At 41.2% G+C, this 14,955-nt stretch overlaps 2 protein-coding genes across 5 annotated transcripts in view; one reads left to right on the top strand and one right to left on the bottom strand.

Moving 5' to 3' along the window:
* Nucleotides 1-270: 270 nt before the first annotated feature.
* gpd1c (glycerol-3-phosphate dehydrogenase 1c) lies at nt 271-10,818 on the top strand. Of its 2 annotated transcripts, XM_053641690.1 has the most exons (8): nt 271-409; nt 2,288-2,465; nt 3,485-3,625; nt 6,526-6,664; nt 6,813-6,925; nt 7,252-7,485; nt 8,929-9,035; nt 9,943-10,818. In XM_053641690.1, exons 1-8 carry the CDS (start codon nt 369-371, stop codon nt 10,037-10,039), a joined length of 1,050 nt encoding a protein of 349 aa, XP_053497665.1. In that variant the 5' UTR covers nt 271-368; the 3' UTR covers nt 10,040-10,818. The 2 variants fall into 2 exon arrangements, with proteins under 2 accessions (XP_053497665.1, XP_053497666.1); XM_053641691.1 differs by lacking the exons at nt 271-409; nt 2,288-2,465 and adding an exon at nt 2,482-3,320.
* A 1,564-nt stretch (nt 10,819-12,382) lies between these two features.
* The window catches only part of LOC128618188 (procathepsin L), a 7,190-nt gene continuing 4,617 nt past the window's right edge, over nt 12,383-14,955 (bottom strand). For 2 of the 3 annotated variants that reach the window (XM_053641688.1, XM_053641687.1), the window contains exons 5-6: nt 14,785-14,955; nt 13,288-14,036 (exon numbers count right to left, since the gene is read on the bottom strand). The exon at nt 14,785-14,955 is cut by the window's right edge and continues 54 nt beyond it. In XM_053641688.1, the coding sequence (XP_053497663.1) occupies nt 13,485-14,036; nt 14,785-14,955 (723 nt within the window). In that variant the 3' untranslated portion in view covers nt 13,288-13,484. Of the gene's footprint in view, nt 12,680-13,109; nt 13,216-13,287; nt 14,037-14,784 lie in introns of those variants that run through there. The other variant, XM_053641689.1, reaches the window with a different exon arrangement.

The raw sequence follows: 14,955 nt of genomic DNA, 5'->3' as shown, positions 1-14,955 counted from the left end.
CAATTATTCTCACACACACACATGCAATTATTAACACACATACTCACACATACTCACAATTATTCACACACACTCACACACACACAATTATTAACACACACCACTCCCCGATGAGAGCCGTGCCAGGAAATTTAAACACACACAGACACACACACACACACCACTCCCCAGTGAGAGGCGTGCCAGGAAGTTTAAACACACACACACACACACACACACACACACACACACACCACTCCCCAGTGAGAGGTGTGCCAGGAAGTTTAAACACACACACACACACACACACAGACAGACAGACACACACATGCACGCACACACACGTTCATTAAGGAAGTGACAGCAGCACAGACACTGAACAGATCAGGATGCCGGGAAAGAAAGTGTGTATTATTGGATCTGGAAACTGGTATATACTCTTTATATTATGTATGTGTGTGTGTGTGTGTGTGTGTTTGTGTGTTATAAAGTACTATAAGTGAAGTGGCATCACTGTAATGCATTATGTAATGCATGTAATGTAGTGTGTGTGTGTGAGTGTGTCTGTGTGTGTGAGTGTGTGTGAGTGTGTGTGTGTATGTGTGTGTGTGTGTGTGTTATAGTTGTGTGCATATGGATGCACACACACAGGTTGTATGTGTCAGAACACACACAGGTGTAGTTTTTAAAAGAGAAAGGTGCGACTGTGGTTCAGGTGGTAGAGCGGGTTGTCCAATAATCGTCGAGTTGGCGGTTCGATCCCTGGCCCACATGACTCCACATGCCGAAGTGTCCTTGGGCAAGACACTGAACTCCAAGTTGGCAGGCTAGCACCTTGGTGTGTGTGTGCGTGTGTGTGCATGTGCGTGCGTGTATGAAAGAGGAACAGTGTAAAGCACTTTGTAGAACAGACACTTTACAGTGTAACTCGTCATGTGTAACCTGTCTCACTGTCTACAAACTGCTGTGCATGACACTGTGTCAGTTTATTCACATTCTGCTATTGAGTTCTGGATTGTGATCAGTCAGAAGGTGTTGATTTTTTGTCAATAACTGCAGGTCTAACAGTAGCACAGCTGCACATCACAAGTTTATATTAACACTCTCGTTCTAATACCTAATCGTTTCTATAGTAACGGCTCATTCACTCGAACGTGTACAGCAGAGACACATAAACAGATTTTTTTGTAGGTGGTGGTTTTAGTAACAATGAGACTGAGAGCAGTGTAGTTTCTGTAGGGGAAAGTCTGGATGTCTCAGGTGGAGTTAGCAATCCTCCAACTCCAGCATTAGAGCCCTCCCAGCAGGGCGAATGAGTGATGATAATCGCAAAGCCAAAGCTAACGCTAAGGCTCACCCCCAGGAGCGCTACTCCTCTCCTCTTCACGTGTCCAACAGGTTTGCTCTCCTCAGTGAAGAACCCACTGAAAAACCTGAAAGAGCTCTGGTTATAGGAGACTCTATCTTAAGGCAGGTGAAATTAGGTCTCCAGCAGCTTTAGTTAGGTGTACACCAGGAGCCAGGGCACCGGACAAAGCAGGTAATCTTAGGGTCTTGGTCAAGCGCAGGTTTTCACAGATAGTTATTCACATGATATATGCCTTTGTCAGTCAGAGGTTAAGTAAGTCTACCCAGGTATTTACACTGATTATTATTTACAGGCCCCAGGGCCTTATTCTGAATTCCTTGGTGAATTTGCAGATTTAATCTCGAACATGGTTGTTTCTCTAGATAAAGCTTTAATTGTTTGAAACTTTAATATTCATTTTGAGAACCAAGAAGACCCTCTGAGAACAGCAGTTGTGTCCATTCTACACGCTAGATAAGGTAGCTCCACTTAAAAGGAAAATAATTAGAGAGAAAAAAACAACTTATGACTTCATGAATTTTCTTCATTCAATTCAATTTTAATTCAGTTTATTTGTATAGAGCTTTTAACAATGTCCCAAAGCAGTGTGTGTGATTGTAAGCAGGTGTGACTGCGAAAATGATGGTAGAGTGTTGTGATGGGGATCGTTGGCCATGTTTGAAGTCCATGGTGTGTTTATACTACTGAGGGTCGAAAGCCTTCTTCTCATGTCCTTCTAATCAGTAGTCCAACATTTTAATCACTGAGCTCAACAATTGTTTGACAGAACCCTGAACTCACTACTCCAGCTCCTGCTCAATAACAGACACATACACGCACATGCACACACACACACACACACACACACACACACAAACAGATGTAACAAATAAAACTTCTTATGATATTAAACTACAGCAAATATTTTTTAATATAATTTGTGTGTGTGTGTGTCCTCAGGGGTTCGGCCATCTCCCGCATCATTGGACAGAATGTAAAGGCCTCCAATCGGTTTGCTCCGCTCGTTAACATGTGGGTCTTTGAGGAGCTCATTAATGGGAGGAAACTGACTGACATCATCAACAAGGAACACGAGAATGTCAAGTACCTCCCAGGACACAAACTGCCCAAGAACGTGGTGAGAACTCACGTGTTGATCCTCTCACAGACTGAATATCAGTGTCTCTCAAACAGACAGTCTGTCTGTCTGTCAGTCCTGCTCTCTGTGTGTTCACCTGTCTATCTCTCTGTCTGTCTGTCTATCTCTCTGTATCAGGATATTATAGTGTGTGTGTGTTCTCTAATCACTGCTCCTGAACTGTATCTCAGACAACTAACAGTAATTAATGGTTTATGTATAGTTCACTATTGCACCACTACACGTAACCATGGCAACAATCTGAAGAGTTCTTCCCCTCCACCTTATCAAGATCTTTTCTATTATTGTCAGGAATCTGATTTATAGAATTATATCTGTGGATAAATTTGGACTTTAGATATTCTACTAGAGAAATTAGAGTACATAAAAAGATCAGACATGTAAACACTATTTTGACTTACAGGGTGCCAGTCCATCGCAGGGCACACAGTCACACACACATTCACGCCAATCAGCCTACTATGCATACTAGGCGGTGTGGCTTAGTGGTTAGCGAACGTGCTAAGCACTAAGCCACCGTGCGCCCATACACACAGTATATTAGCTGGTAATATTTAACTAGAATAAGACTAGACGGTGGATTTATGCACGGTGGCTTAGTGGTTAGCATGTTCGCCTCACACCTCCAGAGTTGGGGGTTCGATTCCCACCGTGGCCCTGTGTGTGTGTGGAGTTTGCATGTTCTCCCCGTGCTGCAGGGGTTTCCTCCGGGCACTCCGGTTTCCTCTCCCAGCCCAAAGTGTCTGTAGTGTGCCCTGGGATAGGCTCCAGGCTTCCCTGTGACCCTGAAAAGGATAAAGTGGTATAGAAGATGGATGGATGGAAGATCAGATGGTGTGTGTGTGTGTTTAACAGCACAGGCTTTTATCTCAGATAAATTCATAATATCACTGACTGATTCCAGATTTAGGAATTATTAGGATTATGAATCACTGCTCCTGTTAATAAATAAATAAACATGTATGGAAATTCAAAGGAATGTATTTATTTCTACACAGATTGCTGTTCCTGACATTACAGAGGCCATAGATGGAGCAGATATCCTTGTGTTCGTCGTCCCTCATCAGTTTATTGGAAAACTCTGTGACCAGATGAAGCCTCACGTTAAGCCAGGAGCCATCGGAATTTCACTCATTAAGGTCAGAGCCAATCAGTGCTCATGGAATTCAATTCAATTAAGTTTTATTTGTGTAGCGTGTTTAACAGTGGACATTGTCCCAGAGCAGCATTACAGAAATATATAAATTCAGGATATAGATTTTTCAATGTATGACTTTATCTCTAATGAGCAGCCAGAAGTGACGGTGGTGAGAAAAACTCCCTGAGACGATATGAGGAAGAAACCTTGAGAGGAACCAGACTCAAAAGGGAACCCGTCCTCATCTGGGTGACACCGGATAGTGCGATTGTAAATAAATACACCCCTTCTATAAATGTGCTAATACTACATGCTGAAATAGTGCAGTTGTGTAAGCAGGAAATTCATTACAGTTTCTACAGGAAGTCTGTTGTGTTGAACTTCTCCACTGTTCACTGATGGAGACTCGAGTATAATCGCAGTGATCTTTAGTCTGCACCATGTGGGACATCCTCAGCAGCAGCATGTTTATTTATTTTTATTTTATTTATTTTATTTGTATAGCGCTTTTTACAATAGACATTGTCTCAAAGCAGCTTTACAGAAATATCAACATGGTATACAGATATTAAAGGTGCAAATTTATCCCAACTGAGTAAGCCACTGAGTGGCGACGGTGGCAAGGAAAAACTCCCTAAGATGTTTTAAGAGGAAGAAACCTTGAGAGGAACCCGACTCAGAAGGGAACCCATCCTCATCTGGGTAACAACAGATAGTGTGAAAAAGTTCATTATGGATTTATATGAAGTCTGTATGGCCTTAGGAGCAGCCGTAGTCCCAGCAGTCTGGGATTAGAGAAGATTTGAGCTCCATCCAGAGGCAGAAAGGATCTGGATCTCTAGTATCTCCATAAATTCATGTGGGGCTCGGCGAAAGGAGAGAGGGAGAAAAAAGATTATTATGACTGCGAAGTAGTAGAACAGAATCTAGTCAGGGTAGGCTTGAGTAAACAAATACGTTTTAAGCCTAGACTTAAACACTGAGACTGTGTCTGAGTCCCGAACACTAATAGGAAGACTGTTCCATAACTGTGGGGCTCTATAAGAGAAAGCTCTTCCCCCTGCTGTAGCCTTCACTATTCGAGGTACCGTCAAATAGCCTGCATCTTTTGATCTAAGTAGGCGTGGCGGATTATATAAAACCAAAAGGTCGCTTAGATATTGTGGCGCGAGACCATTTAGTGCTTTATAGGTTAATAAAAGTATTTTATAGTTAATGCGAGATTTTACTGGGAGCCAATGCAGTATTGATAATATCGGTGTGATATGGTCGTACCTTCTAGTTCTAGTTAGGACTCTAGCAGCTGCATTCTGGACTAACTGGAGCTTATTTATATTCCTACTGGAACATCCAGACAGTAAGGCATTACAGTAATCTAATCTAGAGGTGACGAATGCATGAACTAGTATTTCCGCATCATGTAGTGACAATATGTTTCTTATTTTAGAAATATTTCTGAGATGAAAGAAGGCTATCCTAGTAATATTATCTACATGAGCATCAAATGATAGGCTGGAGTCAATAATCACTCCAAGGTCTTTAACTGCTGCACATGATGAAACAGAAAGACCATCCAGAGTAACCATGTGATCAGAAAGATTACTTCTAGCTACACGTGGGCCTAATAAATGTGACTTCCAACTGATGAGAACTCCAACCAGAAGTAGAACATGAGGATGGATCAGGCAGGTCCGGAGAACAGAAGGGGTCAGGATCAGTGGCATCTCAGGAGTATCATGTGTTGCTTGACAGAAAGAGAGAGAGATAGAGAAAGAGAGAGAGGGAGAGATTATTAGGTATGCTTATTTTACCATAATGGTTAACCCTACTATTATGTTATGGGTCAATTTGACCCATTTCCACATTTGAGAAACTCATTCATTAAGGCCATAGCCTATCAAAGCCCTTGGAGTCTCCCTCGTTAAGAGGTAGCTCTGTGGTTATATTCCTGGATTACTGTAGACACTGAACTACTGAATAAAGAAGGTTGTGAGTTCAAATCTCAGCACTTCCAAGCTGCCACTGCTGGGCCCTTGAACAACTGCTCAGTTGTATAATGAGATAAATGTAAGTCGCTCTGGTTAAGGGCATCTGCCAAAAGCCATAAATGTAAATGTTGGAAATCAGAATCTCACTCGTTATGATAAGAACCAATCAGAACTTTCAGAAACTCACTCCTTATGTTCAGAACCTCTTGGAAACACACTCATTAATGTCCAAACCAATCATACCCACTGGAATCTAACTCATTAAAGTGCACCTATGGATTTTCCAATATTACCTTTCATGTAGTGTGTTATAGAGCTGTTTGTGAATGTAAAAAGTATGCAAAGTTTCAAAAATCAAAGTGCATGGGAGTTATTGACTCCCAAAAGAAGGAGTCGGTTCTGAACAGCTGAATCGAGTCATTTGTAATTTCAGACTTTACTTCCTACACTAATTTACGTAGGTTTGTAACAAAGATCCCCGCCTCTGGTCTTTACTGGCTGCTTGTAAACAGACGGAGTTGAAACTTGTTATGGTAGTGGGCGTTTCCTTTTCGACACATGCTGACAGCGGTAGACCAATCACAACACACTGGGACATCTGACCAATCAGAGCAGAGTATGCTCTCTGAAAGGAGGAGTTTAGAGGGAATCCTTTAGAACGGATTATTGCGTCATTTGTGACGCTGGGGGAAAATGTAATGCTGCAGTTAAATTATGAACACGTTAAAGTCTTTTTTGACCTCAGATGCATTTATATCTATTGTATGAGACCTTTAAAAGAAAATCAGGCACATTTTAAATCCATAATTTAAGATCAGAGCCATGGGAATCTCTCAATGGGTTCTGACTCTGTCCACCTCTCTGTCTGTCTGTCTCACTCACCCTATCTGTCTGTATGTCTGCTTCACTGTAGGGAATAGATGAAGGTCCATCAGGTTTGACGTTGATCTCTGACATTATCAGAGGGAAGCTGGGGCTCGATATGAGTGTGTTAATGGGAGCAAACATTGCAAATGAAGTTGCAGAGGAGAAATTCTGCGAGACCACCATCGGTACACACACACACACATTTACACAAGCAGCCACTCTACCTCAAAAATATATAAAATAAGACAAAAGAAAACAAAATATTTGATAAGCAACAGTGGATCTGTGTGTGTGTGTGTGTGTGTGTGTGTGTATGTGTGTGTGTGTCTTTAGGGGCCATCAATGACTACAATGGCAAGGTGTTTAAGGAACTGATGCAGACGCCAAACTTCCGCATCACCGTGGTCTCAGACAGCAACACTGTGGAGCTTTGTGGAGCGCTGAAGGTAACACACACACACACACACGCTCACACACACACACATACACACACATTTAAGTAATATATCTGATATAAATCTGAAGCTGTGTGTGTGTGTGTGTGTTTGTATGTGTGTGTGAATGTGTGTGTTTGCATGTGTGTGTGTATGTGTGTTGTGTGTGTATGTGTGTGTTTGTGTGTGTGTATGTGTGTGTGTTTGCATGTGCGTGTATGTGTGTGTATGTGTGTGTTTGTGTGTGTGTATGTGTGTGTATGTGTGTGTGTCTGTGTGTGTATGTGTGTGTGTATATATGTGTGTGTGTGTGTGTGTGTGTGTTTGTGTATTATAAGAATATTGTGGCCGTGGGAGCAGGGTTCTGTGATGGTCTGGGTTTTGGTGATAACACTAAAGCAGCAGTGATTCGTCTGGGTCTGATGGAGATGGTGTCCTTCGCTAAGATCTTCTGCAGCAGCTCTGTCAGTTCTGCTACGTTCCTGGAGAGCTGCGGCGTCGCTGACCTCATCACCACCTGCTATGGAGGACGCAACCGACGTGTTGCTGAAGCTTTTGTCACCTCGGGCAAGGTAACAATCTACTACTCACTGTGTAACACAGTCATTACAAACATTGTACACATGATGCTCTATAATAAACATTCAGTAATGCACGTAACAATAACTGGACATTTAAATAATAATACAGTAACTGACACATTTTGAAAATAATCGTAATGACATCACACAATTCAAGATTTCTTGGACAAGCCTCGAATCGGGGTTTGTATTGCCATGTAGAGTTCATTATCTTTCCTTCTGCTCTGCTCACGTCATGCTCACGTAAACTGGAACTCATATAGACATTTACACGCCTTGTTTTCCTGCTCAGCATCAGAGGATGTTTCTGTTCAGTTTCAACTCCTTTACTGGTTTTATATTATAAATCGACGTTTATCCATTTCCCCTCAAACTGACTGTGAGCTAGCATTGGGCAGAATTGAGAGACTGTCAGCCAATAAGACGCGAGTATTTCCACGTATTTCCTGTAAGCGCTGTCTGATTGGTCTCGCCTCTGTTCACTGAAGATATAAAATTACAGGCGTCTTCTTTTACTGACGTTCAGTTACGTCATGACGAACCGCTCCGAGTGGAGAATTATTCAGAGATAAAGAAAATATATTCGGGACAAAACATGATTTATTTGTAAAATACATTTTACTTCATATTGTTATCTTAACAATAAATCTGTAACGCAAGTAATGCATTTTTTTGACATTAGTAACTGTAATTACGTCCATTTAAAATGTAATGCGTTACATTACTGCGTTATCAGAAAAAGTCATTACAGTAATGCGTTACACACAACTCTGCAAGGGATCAGGTAAGGTGTTTATATAAGCAGCAGGATGCAAGTGCTGAAAATCAACACAGCTTTTATTTAGGGCAAAACAGAAATGGAGTCCACTGCATGAGTTGAAATACAGTAAAGCAATATCAAAAATGCATAATCCACTCATATGACACAAGGACCAGGAAGTGAAAATAAACAACATATTTATTTATTTAGTTATTTGGTTTAAAGGTGAGTGTTTGTGTTTAAAGGCAGTGGTCTAGAGGCTATAGCAAAACCCTGTCTCGGACAGTTCTACTCAAAATTTATCTGGCAACCCAACTCTGACTACAATGAACTTTCCCCATGTTAATATCAAACCTTTGAATTTAAGTCACAGACTCTGAATAAGTCACAGACTCTGGGTGTGTCACTCTCAGATTCCCAGCATGCACCAGTCTTGGACTTTTGTTTTCCAGGAAATATTATGATGGGTCTTCAGAAAGTCATGTTTTAAATAAATTAAACATATATGGTTTTATCCATCCATCCATCCATCCATCCATTTTAAATAATTTAAACATAAAGGGTTTTATACACACACAAAATTAGGCAATAAGTAATCATACACAAGTTTTCACAACTTTTAAGCATTTTTGCGTGTGTGTGCGTGTGCATGCATGTGTGTGTGCGTGCTGTAGGCTATAGCTGTGCTGGAAGCTGAGATGCTGAATGGTCAGAAGCTTCAGGGGCCTCAAACGTCAGCTGAAGTGTATAAGATCCTTCAGAAGAAGAACATGGTGGACAAGTAAGTGATCATCATCATCATCATCATCAGCAGCAGCAGCAGCAGCACCATCACTGTCATCATTATCATAATTTTCATTCTCACTTGGATCATTTCTTCTAAATGTATAGTGATATCTGTTTGGTTTCAGTTTCTTGTCTGTGAACAGGAAGTTCCTGTTAAAGCCCTTCCCTCAACTTGTAACTTTAAACATCAAACACTACAATTAATGTCCAAAATAGTGTTCTTTTGTAAACATCTGGCTGATGCTGGTGCTCAGGATTTCAGCACATGGTTTTATAAGGACACGTCATTTGTGCATCTGCAGTTGCTGTTTACTCAGTACGAAATCTAAAAGCCACAGTAGTTTAAACTCCAAACTAATGATAGTTCCTTACTAGTGTCCAGAAGGTTGTGAGTTCCAACCACAGAACAGCCAGAGAGCCATTGTTAACTTCTTAACCAAGACACATAATTAGTATTTTTATTAATCCTTTTAGTGATTAGTATTTTTATTTAAAAAAAAAAAAAGTTGCAGCTGTTTCCAACACTATGAAGAGTTTGTAAATTTAATTATTTCTCCTTTGTAGCCTTTAAAATCAAATCAAGAAAATTTGTCAAAGGTGTGCATCCTAGACTTTGATTATACACTGAATAGTTCACTTTTTATGTACCATTAGTATAATCCTATTCAACATAACCTAAGGAGAAAATGACAATGAGGTAAAAGTGTCTTCAACTGCAGGGAGTACTGACACCAATAATATTAATATGATACACATGAAACAGTGTATTTGTTTCAGATTTGCGTCAGATTTGTTTAGAGGGTTTTAATTTCTGTTGAATAGTTTCAGTTTGAGTGAGATTTGCCATATCATTTAACCTTTTACACTTCACCTGTCAAATGTGTGTGTGTGTGTGTACACAGGTTCCCCCTGTTTGTCTCCGTGTATCAGATTTGTTTTGAGGGCAAAGATGTGAAAGAATTCATCATCTGTCTCCAGAACCATCCAGAGCACATGTGATCTTCTAGAAACATCAAGAACACATGATCCGTAACGAAATCATGAACAGGAACCATACACAACCATAGAAACATGTGACCATCCAAAATCCACAAATTATCTAGTACACATGATACTCTAGAACCATAAAGAGCACAGAATCATCCAGTAGTGTCATAGCCCCCAGGGGCAATTCCACCTTGGACCATTAGAGGGCACCCCTGTTCCCCATGTGGAACTACTTTATTGGGTTAACACAGGGAACAGGCTCAAGGACACAGACATTACGGACAAACACGGGCAGAAGACACATTAGGAACCACAAATATCAGAACTTAATAAACTAGAAAATAAACACTAAGAAAAATGCTAAACAATCAAAAACATAGTGCCAATAACACAAACATAACAAACACAAGAAAACCAGAACCTCAAACATAACCTGACATGAGTTACTGCTCCAGGAACTAAGGAAGAACCACATGGAACCTAAATAGAGCGCTAACCAATCAGGGAAATAAGTAACACATGAGTAAGGTTACACAGAAAATGGAGGGAGACAACAGAGGAAAAAGTACTACATGGGGAACAGAGGTGCCATCTAATGGTCCAAGGTGGAATAGCCCCTGGGGGCCATGACCGAGTAGCTCTTCCGGAACCTTCCAGATAATGTGCCCTTTCTAGAACCTTCCCAATAATGTGTCCTTTCTAGAACCATCCAGATCATGTGCCCTTTCTAGAACCATAAAGATAATGTGCCCTTTCTAGAACATCCAGATAATGAGCCCTTTATAGAACCATACAGATAATGTGCTCTTTCTAGAACCATCCAGATCATGTGCCCTTTCTAGAACCATACAGATAATGTGCCCTTTCTAGAACATCCAGATAATGTGCCCTTTCTAGAACCATCCAGATCATGTGCCCTTTCTAGAACCATCCAGATCATTTATCATTTCTAGAAACATCCAAATAATGTGTCCTTTCTAGAACCATCCACATAATGTGCCCTTTCTAGAACCATCCAGATCATGGGTCCTTTCTAGAACCATCCAGATCATGTGTCCTTTCTAGAAACATCCAGATCATGGGTCCTTTCTAGAACCATCCAGATCATAGGTCCTTTCTAGAACCATACAGATAATGTGCCCTTTCTAGAACCATCCAGATCATGTGCCCTTTCTAGAACCATCCAGATCATGGGTCCTTTCTAGAACCATCCAGATCATAGGTCCTTTCTAGAACCATACAGATAATGTGCCCTTTCTAGAACCATCCAGATCATCTGCCCTTTCTAGAACCATCCAGATCATGGGTCCTTTCTAGAACCATCCAGATCATTTATCATTTCTAGAAACATCCAGATAATGTGTCCTTTCTAGAACCATCCATATAATGTGCCCTTTCTAGAAACATCCAGATCATGTGTCCTTTCTAGAAACATCCAGATCATGGGTCCTTTCTAGAACCATCCAGATAATTTGTCCTTTCTAGAACCATCCAGATAATTTGTCCTTTCTAGAACCATCCAGATCATGTGCCCTTTCTAGAACCATCCAGATCATGTGCCCTTTCTAGAACCATCCAGATCATTTGTCCTTTCTAGAACCATCCAGATCATTTGTCCTTTCTAGAACCATCCAGATCATGTGCCCTTTCTAGAACCATCCAGATCATTTGTCCTTTCTAGAACCATCCAGATCATTTGTCCTTTCTAGAACCATCCAGATCATGTGCCCTTTCTAGAACCATCCAGATGTAACTCTTTCCAGACATTTTCAGAACACAGGAACTGAACTTTGTTCAGAAACCTTAATGTAGCGCTGCCAAACGCACAACATTATAGTTCCACTACAGACTAAAGTCCACTGAGCACACACAGGAACTCACACAGGTTCCACCCAATAAAAGCATTACAAACACACATGAGTAGCAATCTTAGCTTGTACTGCTGCTTCATTTGCATAAAATTCAACATTATTGCACTTTTCAAACACTGGACCAGTGGATTCTGACTCAAGCCCTGAAGATGTGTAGAGCTTGTTCAGAGTTTTGTTCAGATTAGACAGTGTTCTTTCCACTACTTTATTTACACTGCTGTTTTAGTTTGTGTTTTATTAGATAATGATTTTGCTTTTGTTGTTTTTACTGAATTGATCAAGATATAATCAGAAATCTTGCACTAAACTAAACTAAACACTGTCACATATATCACCTTCCTCCATGTTTGTGCATCATTAAGTAATACGATGAATAACACATTTATAATAAGGATTTATTTTAATGCTTGTATAAGGTACATGTTTAAAGCTGATTGATTTAGCTGAAATACTCACAATCATTTCCAAATCAGAGAATGATAAATGTTTTAGCAAAGTCTGAGTTTTAATACTGATAATAAAAGTACACAATACAAGTGTAAATACAAACATGCCTTTCTTTTCTTCTGTAAAAATACTGCTTTCTCATCTCACCAACAGAGGACACACTGCAAAACACATGCTGTAAATAAAGAACTTTATCAAAGAGAGCGTGATGGAAGAAAAGTAAAATGGCAGATGAGATCAGACAACTGGGAAAACGGCAAAGTTGGCGATTCCACACTCATTCCTGTTTCTCGCCATCCTGACATAACCCTTCTCTCCCCATGCTGTACCCCAACTGAGAGAGAGAGAGAGAGAGAGAGAGAGAAAGAATGAGACAGAGAGAGAGATAGAGAGACACAGACAGAGAAAGAGAGAATGAGACAGAAAGAGAGACAGCGAGAATGAGACAGAGAGAGAGAGAATGATGCAGAGAGAGAGACAGCAAGAATGCGACAGAGAGAGAGAGAATGAGACAGAGAGAGAGAGAGAGAGAGAATGAGACAGAGAGAGCGAGAATGCGATAGAAAGAGAGAGCAAGAATGAGACAGAGAGAGAGAGAGAGAGAGAATGAGACAGAGAGAGCGAGAATGCGATAGAAAGAGAGAGCAAGAATGAGACAGAGAGAGAGCGATATTACAATAAATTACATCATCCAGTTGCTGACATGAAGACATTTCAAAAATTGTGTGTGTGTTTGCGTGTGTGTGTGTGTGTGTGTGTTTAACCTGTTTTTAACCAGCCAGTAATCCTGCCCTCCTTCAGTTCCATATCCAACCACTAGAACAGCGTGATTCACTGTCCGAGGGTCACACAGAGGATCAGTATAAATCCCTACACACACGAGCACACACACACACACACACAATAATTACAGGTAATTGATGATTGTCTTGTCAAATATGAGCTTCATATTTATTCTTTTAGTAAAGTTGTGTGTATATTCTTCTTCAAACTGAAGAAGTGTTTGTGATTGTCTTTGATCTCATGTGCACATGTTGGTGAATGTCAATCAGTATTTATTACCAGATGTGTTCACAACACAGGTGATTTATATTTAGCCACACCCACAATACAAAGAGAGCTAAAAGAACAAAAGGTTGCTAAACAGCACAAGAGCATATTAACTCTTCATTAACTATTTCTCTGTTCATATGTGTGTGTATGTGTATGTATGTGTGTATGTGTATGTGCATGTGCGTGTCTGCGTGTGTGTGTGCATGTGTCTGTGTGTGTCTGTGTGTGTGTGTGTGTGTGTGTGCATGTGTGTGTGTGTGTGCATGTGTATGTGTGTGAGAATGTGTTTGTGTGTGCATGTGTGTATGTGTGTCTGTGTGTATGTGTCTGCGTGTGTGTGTGTGTGTGTCTGCGTGTGTGTGCATGTGTATGTGTGTGTGTGTGAGAATGTGTTTGTGTGTATGTGTGTGCACGTGTATGTGTGTGTGTGTGTTTGTGTATGAGTGTATATGTGTGTGTGTGTGTGTCTCACCACTCCTGTATCTGTGGAATGAGGCCAGTTTAGCATTAATTCCAACAGAAACAGGTCCAATCAGAGCCACTGTGTTCAGCAGCACCGACTCATTAACCTGAGGAAGAATCTGGAAACTGGAACAGGAGCCAGCTCTGCCTTGTGGAGAATAACGACACAACCCCTCCTACACAAAGATACACAACATTAATACAGCACATACATTATTAACACAACTTTAATACAGCACATACACCATTCATATTAACACATAGCACAACTTTAAAGTTTTGCCTCTTTCTGTTCTCTCTCTCTCTCTGTCCCTGAGTTCCTGTCTATCCCCGAGTTCCTGTCTATCCCTGAGTTCCTGTCTATCCCCGAGTTCCTGTCTATCCCTGAGTTCCTGTCTCTCTCTGTCCCCGAGTTCCTGTCTCTCTGTCTCTAAGTTCCTGTCTCTCTGTCCCTGAGTTCCTGTCTCTCTGTCCCTAAGTTCCTGTCTCTCTTTGTCCCTAAGATCTTGTCTCTCTCTGCCCCTGAGTTCCTGTCTGTCTGACCCCGAGTTCCTGTCTCTCTGTCTGAGTTCCTGTCTCTCTCTGTCCCTGATCTCATATCTCACTCTGTCCCTGAGTTTCTGTCTCTCTCTGCCCCTGAGTTCCTGTCTCTCTGTCCCTGAGTTCCTGTCTCTGTCCCTGAGTTCCTGTCTGTCTCTGTCCCTGATCTCAAATCTCACTCTGTCCCTGAGTTCCTGTCTCTCTCTGTCCCTGAGTTCCCGTCTCTCTCTCTCCCTGAGTTCCCGTCTCTCTCTCTCCCTGAGTTCCCATCTCTCTCTCTCCCTGAGTTCCCATCTCTCTCTGTCCCTGAGTTCCTGTCTCTCTCTGTCTTCTTGACCATGTGTTTCTCACTCAGTGATGTTATCGGTGTCTCAGTGTTATGACCTTGTGTTGATAAGGGTAGAAGGCATCTGAGTCGATTCCTTTATTGTGTATAACATAATTGAAAGCTTTAGTCATGAATCCTCCTTTACAGCCGTGGTTCCCCTCCTTTACACTGCAGTCCACCAGGTTCTGTGCACTCAGAGGAACCATCCGACCCATCTTCTTCACCAT

Source organism: Ictalurus furcatus, chromosome 14, assembly GCF_023375685.1.
Source record: "Ictalurus furcatus strain D&B chromosome 14, Billie_1.0, whole genome shotgun sequence".
Taxonomy (NCBI): domain Eukaryota; kingdom Metazoa; phylum Chordata; class Actinopteri; order Siluriformes; family Ictaluridae; genus Ictalurus; species Ictalurus furcatus.
The sequence above is the reverse complement of the archived record's forward strand: the minus strand, read 5'-3'. Positions and strand labels throughout refer to the sequence as shown.

Excerpts from the sequence above, each read along its gene's own strand:
- gpd1c (XM_053641690.1), top strand. The coding sequence starts at position 369 with ATGCCGGGAAAGAAAGTGTGTATTATTGGATCTGGAAACTG. Across the intron at positions 410-2,287 it reads ATTATTGGATCTGGAAACTG|GGGTTCGGCCATCTCCCGCA; the intron begins GTATATACTCTT and ends GTGTGTCCTCAG. Across the intron at positions 6,665-6,812 it reads ATTCTGCGAGACCACCATCG|GGGCCATCAATGACTACAAT; the intron begins GTACACACACAC and ends GTGTGTCTTTAG.